The 16,447-nt window shown below is 40.1% G+C and overlaps 1 protein-coding gene across 5 annotated transcripts in view; it reads right to left on the reverse strand.

Annotated features, from left to right (window-relative positions):
• Positions 1-16,447, reverse strand: part of LOC115035204 (nck-associated protein 5-like) — a 67,473-nt gene that overhangs the window by 3,390 nt on the left and 47,636 nt on the right. For 2 of the 5 annotated variants that reach the window (XM_029492921.1, XM_029492924.1), the window contains 6 exons: positions 12,744-12,923; positions 9,722-12,594; positions 9,310-9,424; positions 8,074-8,149; positions 2,655-3,041; positions 1,045-1,140 (listed from right to left, as the gene is read on the reverse strand). In XM_029492921.1, the coding sequence (XP_029348781.1) occupies positions 1,045-1,140; positions 2,655-3,041; positions 8,074-8,149; positions 9,310-9,424; positions 9,722-12,594; positions 12,744-12,923 (3,727 nt within the window). Of the gene's footprint in view, positions 1-1,044; positions 1,141-2,654; positions 3,042-7,851; positions 7,892-8,073; positions 8,150-9,309; positions 9,425-9,721; positions 12,595-12,743; positions 12,924-16,447 lie in introns of those variants that run through there. The other 3 variants (XM_029492922.1, XM_029492923.1, XM_029492925.1) reach the window with 3 other exon arrangements.

The raw sequence follows: 16,447 nt of genomic DNA on the forward strand, positions 1-16,447 counted from the left end.
ACCATTTGTACGTGGGATTAAAATCACTAAGCAAGGAAAGAATATTTTTATGTGAGGTTTGACTGTGTGTTACATGGCACACACACACACACCAGTTGTAAATACTAGAGTTAATGTATTGCAAAGGACGTTTGGGAAACCGTTGGTCATGTGTTTAGTAACCACCATTAAAGTTTGCTTTCTGCTCTGTGGGGATGGAGGTGAGTTTTAACAGTTGAGTAAATTGCGTTCAGTGCCATTGTAAAGGAATCTGTACTGTTTTTACAAAGTGAAAAAAGTTTGATCAGGATGAATAAAATGATTGGAAGAAGAGTTTACATTGAGCTGCTGATAAATTATTAAAACTTCACATTTCAGTAAAATTCTGCATAAAACAAGCAAAACCCATTCATAAATAATTGTTAACATTGTATACATAATTTATACTTAAATTCTAATTACTTTTAATTTCTCACTAATTTTAAGCATGTCTGTCTTCACATTCTCTGACATTGCTCTCAGAATCTCTCAGAATTTACAGTTTAATAACATTACAATATACAAATAGCTTTTCAAATCAAATCAGATTTATTTGTATAGCGCCAGATCATAACAAAGTTACATCAAGGCACTTTACATATAGAGCAGATCTAGACCAAACTCTTTTTAAATTTATTTAAAGAGACCCAACAGATCCCCCGATGAGCAAGCAACTGGCGACAGTGGCAAGGAAAAACCTCCTTTAAGAGGCAGAAACCTCGAGCAGAACCAGGCTCCATCTTTTGAGATGGATATATGTAACATTTGAGTGTATTTGTATGGGACTGACATGTATGTCAACATATGATTATTGTTGTCATCGATTTCATATATATAAATTCTAATCTTGTTTTTAAAAATGTTTTCAAATTTGAAATGCATATATTTTAAATCTAAGGGAATGATTTTTACAAAGCAATTATTGCATAGTGGTTAGCACTGCTGCCTCACAGCAAGAAGGCCAAGGTTGATTCTGTACTTTTCCCTGGTTTGACACTTGACTAAACCTCCTCCATTTTTTCTTACAGTTAGCAAGCTGAAGCCTCGTCTGCTCTTTCTGTTGGCTCGGGGTGGCTCGTGTTTTTGATTTGATATAGGTCAACCTCTTTGGTTCCATTCCACCTGGAAAAAGCACAGAATGAAACTCATCTTAGAGGTTTTCTTAGCTTTCAGACTAAATTGTCTCTCCTGTCAAAAAGAGGAGTCAAATGTGAAATAGAGCAGACTGACACTGACAGGCTGACCTCTGATGTCTTCAAAGAAAGCAAGGTTATCACTCTGCATTCAAAGTGGCAGGAGATGTGAGTGGCAGGGAAGAAGCAGAGGCTGACATCTTGAAAGATGACAAATTTATAATTCAGCCTGGGTTCAGTTCTCAGTTCTCCAGAGTGACAATTTAGGCTGCTTAAATCAAACAGCCAAAAGTCTTTCACTGTTTGTCAGAAGAGAAGTCCCTCAGGAGACAAATATTTAAATATGCATTTCACCACTAAAGCATTCAGTCTGACGCAAGATTAGCAATCTGCACCATTGTGTAGGTCCCAAGGGGCTTCAGTGTTTCACAAACTCTTTTACAAAGTAACACAACAACTTATTGAAGTGTGTTACTGGTAACCAGACCTTACACTGACCCCTTCAGATGTAGAGGCAAAACAGATAAACGCAAATTGTATGAATGAATTGTGTGCTCTAACTAAGATGTAATCATTAGTGTGCCTGACTAACTAGCTTCAGAAGCGCAAAACCATATTGTTAGGTAAGTTTGTAAGGTGCTAAAATCAGGGATGTGAATACAACAAAATTAAAATAGCAAAGACAAAAACATAAACAACAACAACAATAATAATAATAATAATAATAATAGGGCAGAACTTAGCTTGTGATCAATATTGTACTAATAATCAATAAAATGACTCTAGGCACATTTTCCTGAATGAATCTTGGTCATGTATATCGTCGAACAGCTTCCATGAATTACCAGTTTATGAATATGCTAATGACCTAGCGATTGTACAGACATGCTGATGAATTCATTTAAACTATAGTTTGGGTCGTTTCGCGTGTTCATGAGGAATTTATCTACATTCAGTATGTTACCAGGTTAGAAAAGCAGCAGACAGAAAAGCTGAGTGATGAGCTGCACTAGATGCTAAACAGATCATCATGTACCACTTCACGCAGAAGGCACGCACGGAATCACACAGCTGATGAAGAGTCTGAAAGAACTTGGTGTGAGTGCACTTGTGCATTGGAATAAGGTCATCCAATGATTGAGGGCAATGTGACAGTATGATAAAGCAGGGGAAATATGCTCGGTAAAATATACCCTTATACATGTTTCAGCAGCTCCAACCTGACAGCTGAACTCAATCTACTCTGGGTAACACACTGACCATAGATGAGTACCTCACACAACCACATGTCAAATAACCCAAACTATCACTTCAAGCCAGCAGCTTGACCATTAATAGGAGTAAACCCCAACAGTCAGAAATCTTTAAGAAAACAGCAGTAAAGTGTTGTTGCATGAGGCCTGATGAGTCCACAGCACTAAGAGGAGAAAACTTATCATTTATTGTTACTGCTGAAGTTTAAAGGTCACGTTAATAACAGGAGCTTTTGTAGCTTTACTGTACCTGGCGGTGGTCTGGGTAGCCTGCTCTGGGTATCACACACACTGGCAGAGGTCACAATGGGTTCAGACTGGGATTGGATGGGCTGAAGGAAGGCCACAGTTGGGAAAGGCACTGACTGGATATGGGTCATGGAGGAATCGTGGAGGGAGTTTTTCACCCCTGCATGGCTGCTGTCCTTAAAGCCGGATGGTATTCTCCAACGGGGTAATGGGGAGGGAGACACGTCCTCACTGGAGGAACCTGGGACACTGGGAGGACTGAGGGACTGTTCTGGGGTTGATGAGGATTTGGGGAGGAGGTGCAGGATGGAGGAGAAGAAGGAACAGGATTCAGGAAGGGGGATGGTCCCGATTCCACTGTCCAACGTTCGCATCTTGCAGCCGGAGCCTGCGGCACAAGGAGAACAGTTGAAGTGGCTCAGGGTATGGGGAAAGAGAGGGATCACAACAGGAATGAAACAACAGGGTAACCATGGTTGAAGTGGCGCCAAAGATACCTATAATTTCTTATTGTTTAAATGCCCTTTATTGAAACTCAGCACCAGTGTCTCTGAATTCATAACAATGGAGATGAAGGTACTGATGACAGGTCAGTGTCATGTGATTGCTTTCCTCATGCCTCTTTGTCATTGATTCCACATTACAGATATGTTTCTTTAAACTCTAAACAGTTCTTAGAATCTTAGTGTTCTTAGCAATCTTAGTGTTATACTGCAGCAGTTTCAATGCCAGCAGACACCCAACAGATGGTCTGTTTTTGTTTTTGCTTGGCGATAACATTTCATTAAAAGCCAAGTTAAAGAATAGTCTTTCACTAGAATTTAATTACATCCAAGTGTGAATCAGAGTAATGATTTTTTTATTTTTATTTTTTTTCGCTAATTACACCATAGGCACCACTACAGAGAATGACTCAGTCCATGCAAATGAAGCCCACTTGAACCACTGCTTTGTGCATTACAGATGTTGGTTAATGGGTGTGTGACTGGCAGGCATGCACTGATCACACTGTCAATATGAAATGCACGCAATGGCATGTGGGATGAAATCCAAATACACAGCAAATGGGTGTATTTATATAAATCCTTACTGGCAGGCAGACCCAACAACTTTAAGAAATAAAGGTGTAGTCCTTGCACTGCTAAATCAAAACACCTAATTAGACCACAGATCTTCCACAAAAAAAGAAAAAACTAAAACACAAACTAAAAACAAACCAAGGTTAAAGCTTTTGGAGTTTGTATGAACTGTTGTGAATATGTGGCCTATAACGTGAACCTGTAGGCAATCATACGTTGGAGCCACAGCAGCAGATGCTCTTCTTTATTAATTAACGTGCACACATGAGACTTCACTCCTCGCTTCATTCAAGCTCATTATTCTTCTCTTTATTTCTGATGGTTTTTAAGCTAGAGTGCTCAAATTAATTGAGTTCTTAAAAATTAGTCACATTGCAAGTCACGCTATAATAAAAAATGTGAAAATGTGGATAGGTTAAAAGAATAACATATAAAAGTCACGCTATTTATTGCAATTGAAATGCAGTCTAAGCCAACAAAAACACACAACTGTGCAGCTTATTTATAGTTCAACTTTAAAAGTACGGTTCCTCCTTTCATCCAGACTTGAAACATCTCAGTATCTTTATTTAGGAGATGTTTCACAGCCTCACTATGGCAGCTGTACCAACATTCATGATACTTGTCTATGCAGCAACGGTGGAAAAATCTGCTTAAGTTATGCACACCGTATCACTTAGTTGAACACCATTCCAGATGAAAATCACTGGGTTCTTATCATGTCGTAAACAAGAACACTTAACGTTTAACATCAACATTAACATTTCAGATCATTTACCTGGAAAGACATAGCTCAGAGACATTATTGATTCGTTTGGTCTTTATTTGGAAGCTAACAAGAACCACTGTGAAAGAGTCCTCACTAGAAAGGTCGACTCAGAGGCTGAGAATTTATTGGCTTCAATAAGCCTTTCACATGGAGAGAGAGATTGTTGTGCCTCACCTGTCTCCCCTGTCCTCTCCTCTGTCTTATACCAAAGCTCAGTCGGTAAATGTCGCAGAATATATCGCTGCAGTAACTTTATTGTTATCAAAGACTGCATTGCATGGCAATGTGTATGGCAATACTAATATTTATTTAAAAATGAATAATAGTAAATAATAAATAAACATCCAGCATGGTGGCATAGTGGTTAGTGCTGTTGCTGCAGAATAAGAAGGTCACAGGTGTGGAGTTTGCATGTTCTCCCTGTGCCTGTGTGGGTTTCCTCTGGGTACTCTGGCTTCCGCCCACCGTCCAAAGACATCATGTTTAGGCTAACTGGTGACTCTTAAATTGTCTGTGGGTCTGAGTGTGAGTGGTTGTTGGTCTCTGTTTGTCTCTGTGTGTTGGCCCTGTGATGGACTGGTGACCTGTCCAGGGTTAGGGTTAGTGTTAGAAAATGAATGAATGAATAAATAATCATGTCCCAGCATTAGTGGACTTTGTTTGTCATTGTGCCAACAATGTGATAAAATCAAAAAGTTATGAGCCAGCAGTAGATAAAAAACGATTAATATACAGCAAAAAGAAGTCTCCCGTTTTAAACCAGTGTCTTCAGCAACCTGTAACAGGACGGTGATGGAAATGCTTCATATAAAAAACAGACCTCTATTCCCCATAGGAAAAAAAAACTGGTGTGTTTTCTGCCATGGCAACTACAGTGCCATGATAACATCAGCTGATTTGCTGTGAGCAATGTTATCTATTTGTTTGGCAAATGTTGCTATCACCAGCTGGCTAGCTATAAGCATTGCTGCAGAGCTTATCACAACAAGGCAAGTGTGGGCTAATGGCTGGATTGTTGTATTTTTATTGTGCCACCAACCCCCACATGCACACCCGTGTACAAAGGGTAACTTGATTGAGCTGTGCTTTCCATGTGCTATCGCTAGGTGGAGGGGAGGCAAGGGGTGTGATCATCAAGAAAGTTTGGTCTATATGCTGGCAGTCTAGAGTGACACCTAGTGGCAGTGTGAAAACACATCTGATCGTACTGTACTTGCTTTTGTTGTCATCAAGTTGAAACCTGCTCTGCTAACTTTACATGAGGCCTAGTAACTTTGATTCAGCTCATAGCTGAAGGCAAACTTCACTCATCTGTGGCCAGAATGAGTGTACTTAGTTGGATCAGTGCTGAAATTTAATGAGGTGATTAACTCCTGAGAACATGACCACATCAAGCATGCTTGATATTTGCAGTGCCATGCCATTGGTGTCAATCTGGCCAGTGAAATTTCAGTGGGGTCAGTCATCAGCCCTCGACCTCACCATCGAGGTAAGTTCATAAACTGAAAGTTTTAATTTAATTCGAGATTTGAGAATGCAATGAATTAAGGACCAAATGAAGTTTAACTCTTTCTAGCGTCATCCTGTTACTCATGTCATCTGTCTCGCGCTCTTTTTGCCGAGATTGCGACCTCTTATTTCAACAAGGAAGTGTGTGAGGAACGGTGTATGGCTTTTGAGTGACAGGGATCTCTGTACCAATGTGTCATAGAGCATCAAGTTGCCCCAAGTCCAATGGCATTTGATTGTTTTGACATATTGAGGTTCACCCATAATGGTCCAACATGGACCCGCTCCAAAATGGACATGTGCAAAAAAAATAAGAGAGACTAATTTCAAATCCACCCAAGGTTGCTGTAATTGTATACCATATAAAAGTACTGTTCATTAAAAACCACTTTTGTAAAATAGGGGCATCATTCTCATGGATCTCATTAAGCAAACTTTTTTGCATTCCGTTAATCAGATCTCTCTGATGGGTCATAATGCCACTTCATCTGCAGCAATATCAAGGAACTCAGGGCCCACAAGTGACCCAGCATAACTGCAATGTCCACAGTCCACCTCCCAGTTGGGGCAACTTGCCTGCCATATGCTCCGTCTCTTTCTCTATCCCTCTCCCTCTCTTGCTCTCTCTCCTATCTCAACACTGACTGTCAATTAAAGGTTGAACAAAATACATAAAAATAATATTTAGAAAAAGAAGCGTTTATAGTCACAATACCAGATGCTAAACAAGGTGTTGCGGTATCTATAGTGTGTGTCTGAGGTGGGATTGCAGGAAGTGACTGTTAATGATAATGACGGATTTACATGCTGTCCCAATTTATCCGGTGGTTGTTGGGATGATTGAAATATTTCACTGAATGAGCAATAACTTTCTGGTGGCACCAAGTGTAACATCCGGTTTTATTATTAATGCCCAGAGACTGCCTGTATAAGAATCAATATCTGTCAACCAGTCAGTAATTGTGATATTTCAAAATGTGGACCAACTGGTGGCTCACGTACCCAGCAGAGTGACTGAGAAACTGAAAGCTGTCCACCACAAAACTGAATCAGGCATTGTCAAATCCAGCGGCTCTTTGTTTCCCTTTAGTAGAGTGATCCGCACAAAAACACTTGAAGCTGACTGACCTGAATTCGCTCACTACTGCTACTGTCTAAATCTGCTGGGTAAATCCTGTTTGGATGAGTCTGGACATACAAATTTTCAGAGCATGGATCTGTGAAGATGAGAATTCACACCTACATAAAATAAATAAATAAAATAATTCCAGGCAGCATGGTGGCATACCAGGTTGTTACTTTACAACAAGAAGGTATTGGCCCTTTCTGTGCAGAGTTTAAATAATCTCCCCGTGCTTGCATAGGTTAGCTCCAGGTAGTCTGGTTTCCTCCCACCATCCAAAGACATCATGTTTGGGTTAACTGGTGACTCTAAAAGGTCTGTAGATCTGAGTGTGAGTGTGAGTGGTTGTTGGTCTCTGTCTGTCTCTGTGTGTTGGCCCTGTAATGGACTGACAACGTGCTCAGGGTGAACCCTGTCCTCACCAAATGTGAGCCGGGATCGGCTCCAGCACCACCCAAGGCACAGAAACGGATAAGCGAGAGAAGATGAATGAATGAATATAATAACTCTATTACAGGTCAAAACTCTTGACTGTGATAAAAACTGCAATGAAATGGTTCCTATTTTCTCTGTGTCAAATTGCCAATTATAACAATGCATAAGTGCAAAGGCAGAACTAATAAAATGAGTATAACGATGGAGGAAAAAAAGTACACATTGACAGTCTTGGCATGTGTTTTTTGACTGCTCATAGCACATTCATCATGTTTATAACTTACACATATTTCTCATATTTGGTCTTCACTTCTGTCTGCAAACTGTAAAACGGTAAGCACAGATAAAAACTTGAGGCTAGAATGCTTAAAACAACACATTAAATACAGCTCGGTTCTTTAGGTTTTTAGGGTACTGAGATGTTCACGAGGAATTCATAAGTCAGTATTTGCTGTGACTGTAAAGAATCATAAATCCAACACAATAGAAAATATAAATATCTGACCTATTCCTCCATCTTGGTTGGGGCTTTTCATAGTGGATCCATTTTCACCATCAGGTCTCCGGCCCATCATCTGCTTCTTTGAGTTTTTGTACAAGGACACAGGACAAGTTATATACATGCATTTTCATATACATGAATGCAAAGTATCATTGTTTGGTTGGGAGGAAGAAGGAGGGATGTCTCTTTCTCTGCACCATTCTTCCATACTGCCATTTTACAGGCCTTGAACGATTATGAATGATCAAAACACGATGAAAATTGTTGAATCTGACCATTAATGGAAAATAAACTTTTTGGATTTCACATACTTGTGAGGCCTCAAAACAATCACTTGTTGATACCTTTTATTTTTCATTATTGATACCTTGTTTGTTGGAATAAATATACTCTGATGAATGAGATTATGGAGCCAAAGACAAATAAAAATCCCTGTAAATAAATGTTAGTAATGGAAGCTAAAATGAATGAATGGTGTGAGAAAGTGTTTGGTCAAATCATCTTAAGTACATCTCACTTGGTGAAACCCAGTACAGTGGTCTCTAACCCTAACCCTGTAGGGCTCAATAACAGCAAAAGTGAAATGTCATGCCACAGACAGGCAGACTGTCATGGTTTGAAAGCAACTGCCACAACCACACACAAGTGTTCAACTACCTTTGTGTTCTTTATGAATGATTTTTGATGCTGCTCAAGAGACAAAAAGCTGTCAAACGTTTTTAAATGGATTAATCCTGGTGTTATCAAAGAGCTATATTGTGCATTTACTCACCCAACCCGCCTTGTCTTTCTCTCTACAGTGATATTGGAGCCACAGTTATGGTTGGCCAAATTGAAAAGAGGAGTATAATTGTTCATATAGAGCTTGGGAGTGAGATCTGAGACACTGGTGGACATGGTCCCCACTTGCAAATGCAATCTTAGACACACTTGTTACTGTCTACTAGTGACTTGATTGCACAATTACAAATCTTTTTAGAGTTTTAATTTACTTTGTCATCGTATCATAAATTGCTGTTTTGTTTTGTGAGGTTCTACACAAACGTCCTCTATTGTATTGTAATGCCTCAACCAGTTTAGCATCTTTTTTTGGTTGTTTTCCTAGTCTAATCAAATCTAATCCGTCTAAGATCCTCTATAAAAGCATGAAGTCTTTCTCTATAGAATTTTTTCTTCTTCAACCAGCTGCATACCAATAAATTAATTGCTCATTTTATATTTTGCACTGGCTCAATTTACCTTTGGGTCCCCGCTGATGTCAGTATGTCCTTGTATCTCATTCAGGGACATTCCTGGGCAAGGCATTGATATGCATGCACGCACTGCATCATGGGACTCTCTTCTCCCCACAGAGCTGGAAGACAACAACTTGTCAACAAAACACCACACACCATGACGCTGTGATACTGCATTGACTGAACATACCCGATTAGTTAGCCCATATCTCTTGAAACTTGTCTTTAACCCTATATATGAAAAATGTCTGGACTGGTATCAGGACTATGGTGACTGGCACATATGTGTCAACATCACCAGTCATTTGAGGCAGTGAATTATTTTTCTACCTTTAAGTCCTGAAGAGATCAGCTTGATTCTAATATTAAGAAGAAATTCAAGAAATTCAAAAGACATTTCTTGTTGATTCGCTTACCAGTCTTTTCCATCACTTTTTCTTCTGTCTCTTTTTTTGTCAGACTTGGATTGCTTTCCTCCCAGGAGTGAGGTGATCTTTTGTTCCCTCTTGTCTTCTTTTACTTTTGGCGGATCAGTCTTTTTGCCATTAGGAGCAGGAAGCTTACTCTTCCGAAAACCAAACCAATTGGCCAAGGTTGAACCAGACTTTTGTTTGACTTCAACTCTTCTCTCTTCTTGAGACTTGTGCAAGTTCTCCTCTATGCCAAGCATAACCTTCTCTTCAATTGTGGTTATAGTACTTTGTCTCTCTGGTTCTTCAGAAACTGGCTCGCCAAAAGCACTGGAAAACTGTTGTTCAATCTGAAGGCGCCTGGCCTGCTCTCGCTGGAGTTTAAGACTTTGAAGTCTTTCACTGGAGGACCCTAAATGTGAGGGAACTGTCAGACCCTCTTCAATTAAGAAGTTGTTCAAAAGAGATCGATTCATTGGACAATGGTAACTGCTAGAGCAACTCATACTTCCGGGAAGAACATCGCCAAGAGAGTTCAAGGAGCTCCCTGAGTGTGTTTTGATTTGGGTGCGGACCCTTCCAGATCTATTGAAACTTGGCCGGTCCATGTAGCGTGCACCAAAACTCTGGCTACGAGCCTTGGCCCCATTCATGCCCATCACTGGCTTGAGGAGAGGTCTGGTTGACACTGACACAGACCTTTTAAACAGCCAACCTTCCTCATCAAAGCCCCAATCTAACATAACACCGCTGTCTGATGCAACAGGTTGCATAGAGGGCTCAGAGTCCAGTGAGTTACAGCGGGTCTCAATCTTTCTACGGGCTTTGTCATGAGGTCCGCCTTCATGTGTCACCTGGGGATCACGTGAAAAAGTCTGAAATGTCTGGACAGTTTTTATAGTAGAGTTTGCATCGTCTTTGTTTTGTCGTCCAAAAATGAGGAAGGTAGTGGTTTCCTGTCCAGTGATTGCCTCATTAGATTTAGCGTTTACAGGAAGAGCCATTTTTAAAGCTCTTGAAGTGGAACTCTGAGAACTATTGGAAATCCCATGGTAGTAAACATTAGAATATGCCTGAGGCAAAACTTCAGAGAGCTTTGGCTCACTGATGCTCTGTTGGGATCTTTGTAAGATGCGCTGACTTGGGAGTACAGAGGGAGCATCGTTTTCAACATGACATATGGCAGCTCTGTCCACAGATAACTGCGTTGATTCCTGGACTGGGGCATGAGATATCATTGATGAGTGGGAATGGTAGAGCTTAGCAGGGATTTCTTTTAGAGGCGTACCATCAGCACCCATTTGTGGGGCTGTATGCTGATTGTCTTTTGTTGTACTGAATTGTTGAGAAGAAAACTGATGTGATTGGGACTTCGTGGTGTTCAATGTTGTCTTCCCAGTAGTAGAGCTTTGAGCTAAACCTGCAGATTTATTAGCTTCAGATAAGGAATCACAACCTGGTTTAAGAAGAAGGGAAGTTGTTCGCCCCGGTGGTGGGGGTGGAGGGGACATAGGTTCTGAATAGGAAGCATTGCAATGCTGTTGTTTTCGTGGAGAGTAGGGTAAGTTATCATATATGCTCTCTTCCACAGAGTCACTGCTTGATTGTGGACTATGGATTTGCAGCGAAGATTTTGTTGGGGTCTTGGAGCATTCATTTACACCTTGAGGCTTCAATGTCTTTGAATATTTTACAGGGGAAGCAAGCGGAGAATGCTGCTGCACACACTCAAGAGACTTGGAACTTGTTGCTATTGTCACATCCTCATCTTTCTCAACTTTAGATAACGCTCCTTTGCTTGAGCAATGTGTTTTACTGAGATTCGTCCTTTGGCTAGGAACACTGTGCCCAGCAGGGTTTGACTGTCCTTGGGACCTGTGACCCTTTATAAGCTTTTGGTGGAGAGGGGAATGTGTGGCCTTGACTTGCTCTGGTCCCCCATCTGCACTTTTGCTGCGCAAAATAAAAGCCTTCCTTGCTGAAACACAAGGCCGAGGTTTCAGTTTCCTTTGCGGAGATTCAGAGATTGTGTAGTGACGGGTATGACCACCAGCTTGACTTGCCTGATCTCTGCAATGGGGGACCTCAGCAGATGAACTGCGCTGTCTGGCTTCATTCACACAGGTAAGAGCTCTTGTCGCTCTATGTGGAATAGATGAGCTGATATCACCTGTCCCTGCTTCCATTTGCTTGATTGTTAGCCTTACCTGTTGTCTTTTCACATGATCAAGTCGGGATTTACGGTCAGTAGACCTTTCTTGGTTGTTGTTTCTATCGTTGAACTTAACGCCTGAGGCGTTTTGTTTTTCAAGTGAGTCTTTCTTCTTTTCCTGCTGAGGTATAAGGGTATCTGTTGGACTTACACCAGGTTTTACTGTGGGACCCTCCAAAAATAAGAAGTTGTCTGTTACAGGTGAGGGGAAAAGACCTGAATCCCCAGCAAGTTTTACTGGATCTTCGAGAAAATTGCCATCATCATCTCTAGAGGCCTCCAGTTTCTCCAAGCACAGATGTTCTTTTTTTGGATGCTCACCGGATTCCCTACTTTGTAATTTCGATGAATCATCATCTGCATCATCAGAGTCTAGGGCTGCGATTGCTTCTTTAGCCTTGAAAGGTTTGCTTGTCAAGTTTGTTTGCTTGGCTGTAGCTCCTTGTAGACCACCAAGCGAGTATATGCCCTCATTTGAAGTCATACAGTCCTTGCAGTGGGGTACAGATGCATGTGAGGATGCCTCTTTGGAGCTGCCCGTCTGGAGACGTTTCAAGCCTTTCAGAATGTGGCCTTCCTTCCATCCCAGGTCTGCCTGGTCGATGTGTGCTGAATGATTGCTGGATACTGAACACGCACTCATCCTTTTGTCTCGGCTCGTAGCACCCTGCGTTACAAGAAATGTTTACAATTACTGGAATGGTATATCTAGATGGACAACTTGTTCTTGGCCACAATAGCCCAAACATGCAGAAAAATTCTGTATGTTAACACGCTAGTTGTACTTCAAACTGAAGGAAGATGATTGAAGCCCACCTGCTTGGAGTGGCCCCGTCCTTCAGCCCAAGTGTGGGAGCCACTGGAGTACTCACTGCAGGCACTGGATAGTGACAGCTCACTGCCACTGCCACTACCACTACTACGTGGGCATGTCAGACTCAGTAGGCTGGGCCATCTTCCTGCCGAAAAACCTGCTTTTCCGTTTCTTTGGGCCTCCTGGAAAGTAATAAGTCTTATGATCAATGTTCAGAAATGTAGCAATAACTGAGGGATGAATGATTTGCAGCAGCAAAAGCTTTAGGTTATACAATAATTATGACAAAAGTCATCACTGATGTAGTATTCCAGTAAGAAATATTGCTAGAAAGTTAAAGTTGGATATATAAGAAATGACAAACATTGTAATCATGGCAATTTTGAACTAAATGTTTCTTTATACATTTAATTCCTGAAATTTATTTCACCGATACACTTCAGAGTGTGAACAATTTATATAATTCCAGCAAAAGCCCCATGGCTCTCTATTTGTCTCTGCCACAGAGCTGAAAGAATGTATGCTGGATACATAGCTGTCTCTTTCCATCCAAAGGCTAATTGAAAAACGGAATGACATTTTTCACTCGAAGAGTTAAATGTCTCTTGCTTGAAAACGCAATCTGCCGCCTTGCAGGTACACAATGATTATTGTGTCTGTGGCTGGTGAATGAGACGTTTTAAAGTGATGCCACTGTCCTGACATGAAGTTGGATTTTGCTGTTGTTCATTCATGATTCAAATGCAACTATGACTAACTAGTGTTGGCATGATGACTGTTTTGTGTTGGCCTGAACCAAAATCAATATTCATGTAAAGACCGTCTGATTCAAATGATTACTAATGACATTTTTCATTTTTAAAGGTCTTGTGGTTCCATTATTTATTGCATTCTGAAAGAATGTTTTCTACTAATGAAAGAGAAACTATTAACTACTTCAGAGAGAAATAAGAACACACAGAGTCTCTTGATTGAAAAGTTTAGAGCATTAAAAGGCAGGAATATAGCTCATATAGTCTTGTAAAACTATGTATCAGTGAACATTTCTCCTGAAATTTCTTTGCCTATTGCAAAGTACTTGTATGGATGGTTAGAAGATATGATGACAATGGTAGTTGTGAAGGGAATGTTAAAAGCTTTGAAAGGAAATTCTATGCATGTCAGATCACAGTCATTTTATTTTGACTCTCCTGTTCTGTCTAAAGTAGAAGTTACATGTTATATTGGACCTGTTTTCATTTCTCCAGCCAAGGTTCATTGGTCAAATGGCAAATAAATTCATCATCAACCTTCTTTCTTAAAGATAACACTGTACGTGCTTTTCAGTTGTATACATAATACTGTCATAAAAAAGTAGGAAAGTAGCAAGATTATGTTAAACTGAATCAGATGATTCAGTAATAACCAACAATATACAAGAATAGACACGAATGGTCATCTGAACTCAAGACATTATTGTTTAAGGTAACTAATTAGTTGACTGCAATTAAATTTCTTTCAGTTACATGATAGAAAACAACAAGGAGGAAAAACTAAATTTATTTGTTTCTCAACTTGATCTGAGAATATGAAATTCCTCAATTAGAAACCTTGGTACTTGAATGTATGTCGGTCTGAGCTACTAGGCAACAGCTAAATTTGCATTTTGTCATCTAAAAACAGAGAAATGCCAACATTCTCTATTCAGAAACTGAGCCTCACAATCAGCAATCAGGACATCTGGAACCTTCTGACGTCAAAACAAAGCAGTCATGGCTCACAACCACACCTGCAGCACAGTTCACTGTGGCCCACCATCCAACACTCTTGGTGATGTCTCTTCATTAATGTCACAACACCAGCAGTCATTTCTAGGTGCTAAGTCAATGGACACAAAATGAAATGTTGTCATGTTGAGATGAAAATGTACACTGAAATATTCCTTGGTTCTTGAAACCACAAATATATCTTCTTGTGGATACAATCATTTCAAATAAAAGAAGGTGAAAGTGTAACATATGGAAATTGTAAATGCAATGGTTATTTTCTGTACTCTGATGATTTTCATTTTAATTGTATTGCTTTTATTTAATTTTATAATTTTTCAAGATCTAATTTGTTGTAATAATTCATTTACTATTACTTTTCTTTGGCTATGTCAAGCACTTTGAAGAGTGTCTCTGAAGTGGTATTTCCATTCGGCAGCAAATAAAGCTGTTTTGCCTTGGCTTGCCACAGGTCCACCAAAAAAAAATAAAAATAAAAATCATTGCTCATTGATTATGGTCATTAAGCAGGAAAAAGAAAAGAGGCATTTGACAAACAAAATGTGTCAATTTTGAAAGGAATGAGATGCATTCAAGGTACAATTCTCTATTTCAAAAGCATTCACAGTTTAATGTTTTCATTTCATGGTTCAGAGGTAAGGACTGGGAGGCACTGGAGGCTCCAGTGTGGAAAGACAGGTCTGTTACTAGATGCTGCTGGCATAATTCTCTAGGATGCCACAGATGCTGTTTGCGTTGGTGCCATTTCCAATCAGAGGGACCCAAAGGTATCAAGTGTTGTGACCACATTTAAAACGGCATTGATCGTTTGCAAAGCTGCCATGGCCAACTTCCTCTCAAAGTCATTAGTGTCATCTGTTAGCAATAATTAATGTGAATAGAAAATAATTGCATAAGGGAGCTGGGGACTGAAGTGATTTGGTCCATTCATTGATATTCACCTATTATTTGATTATCCGTGCTAGCCTTTATTGCCTGAGTACTGCACGAGAAGGCCACATCTGACCACGATTGTTCGGATTAATCATAGAACTAATTACAGTCAGTGTGTCAAGGGGCATCTGAGATTTGACAAAAGTGACACACTTCCACAAAAGTCTCAATCAGAGTGGAGTTGTGCTTGAAGTCAAGGGCAAGTTTGAGGGCTCAGACGTTTTTCTCACATATCTTTATGCTTTTCCTCTTTGTGACACAACTTTTCTTCATATTTCATTTACGCTCCGACACACATTTTTTAATTACTGCCTTCATTGCCCACAGTGAAATCCCTGAGCTCTACTGACCTGCACCTTCTCCCTGTCCCCTTGAAAATACATAAAATCAAAAGTGACTGTGTATATGCAGTTGTGGACCCCGCTGTCTGTAATTATATTCCTACATTCAGGGAATAATGACTGAGTTTTCCAGCTTTTACTGTTAACTTGTTGTTTTCCTGTTTCCTTGTACAGCACCTCGTAACCGTGGTTAGAAAACGTGTTCAAGAAATAGTATAGATGAGATATAGAAGATAGAAGTTTTCTTCGATCATCCTGTCACATCTGTATTCTGCGACTTTAGTCACAATAAGTGAGTCACAGTGCATATGACCAGCATCAAATCAAATCAAACCTGTAGCCATGATCTATTTTTAAAGAGAGAATCAAAATCACTATGTGGACCCAGTCATTCTCATGCTCAGAGGCTTCTGTAAATAGAGAAATTGCATGAGCATGTCGCAAGCTTTCATGGAGCAAGCTCAGCGCTAGGCTTTTTTTTTTTTACTTTGAAAATATCTAGGTTGAAGCAAGGCAGAGAATGACTTACATAAGTAAGTGAATGAAACATTTATAAGTTGCTAAAATGTCTTGTTTTGGAGTAAGTTTCTCTTTGACTGTGGTGGGTAAATGCAGGAGTGTCACCTTTCACTGCTCTCCGTTTGTATGAAATGTGTTACGCAAGAG

Source organism: Echeneis naucrates, chromosome 21 (genome assembly GCF_900963305.1).
Source record: "Echeneis naucrates chromosome 21, fEcheNa1.1, whole genome shotgun sequence".
Lineage (NCBI taxonomy): Eukaryota > Metazoa > Chordata > Actinopteri > Carangiformes > Echeneidae > Echeneis > Echeneis naucrates.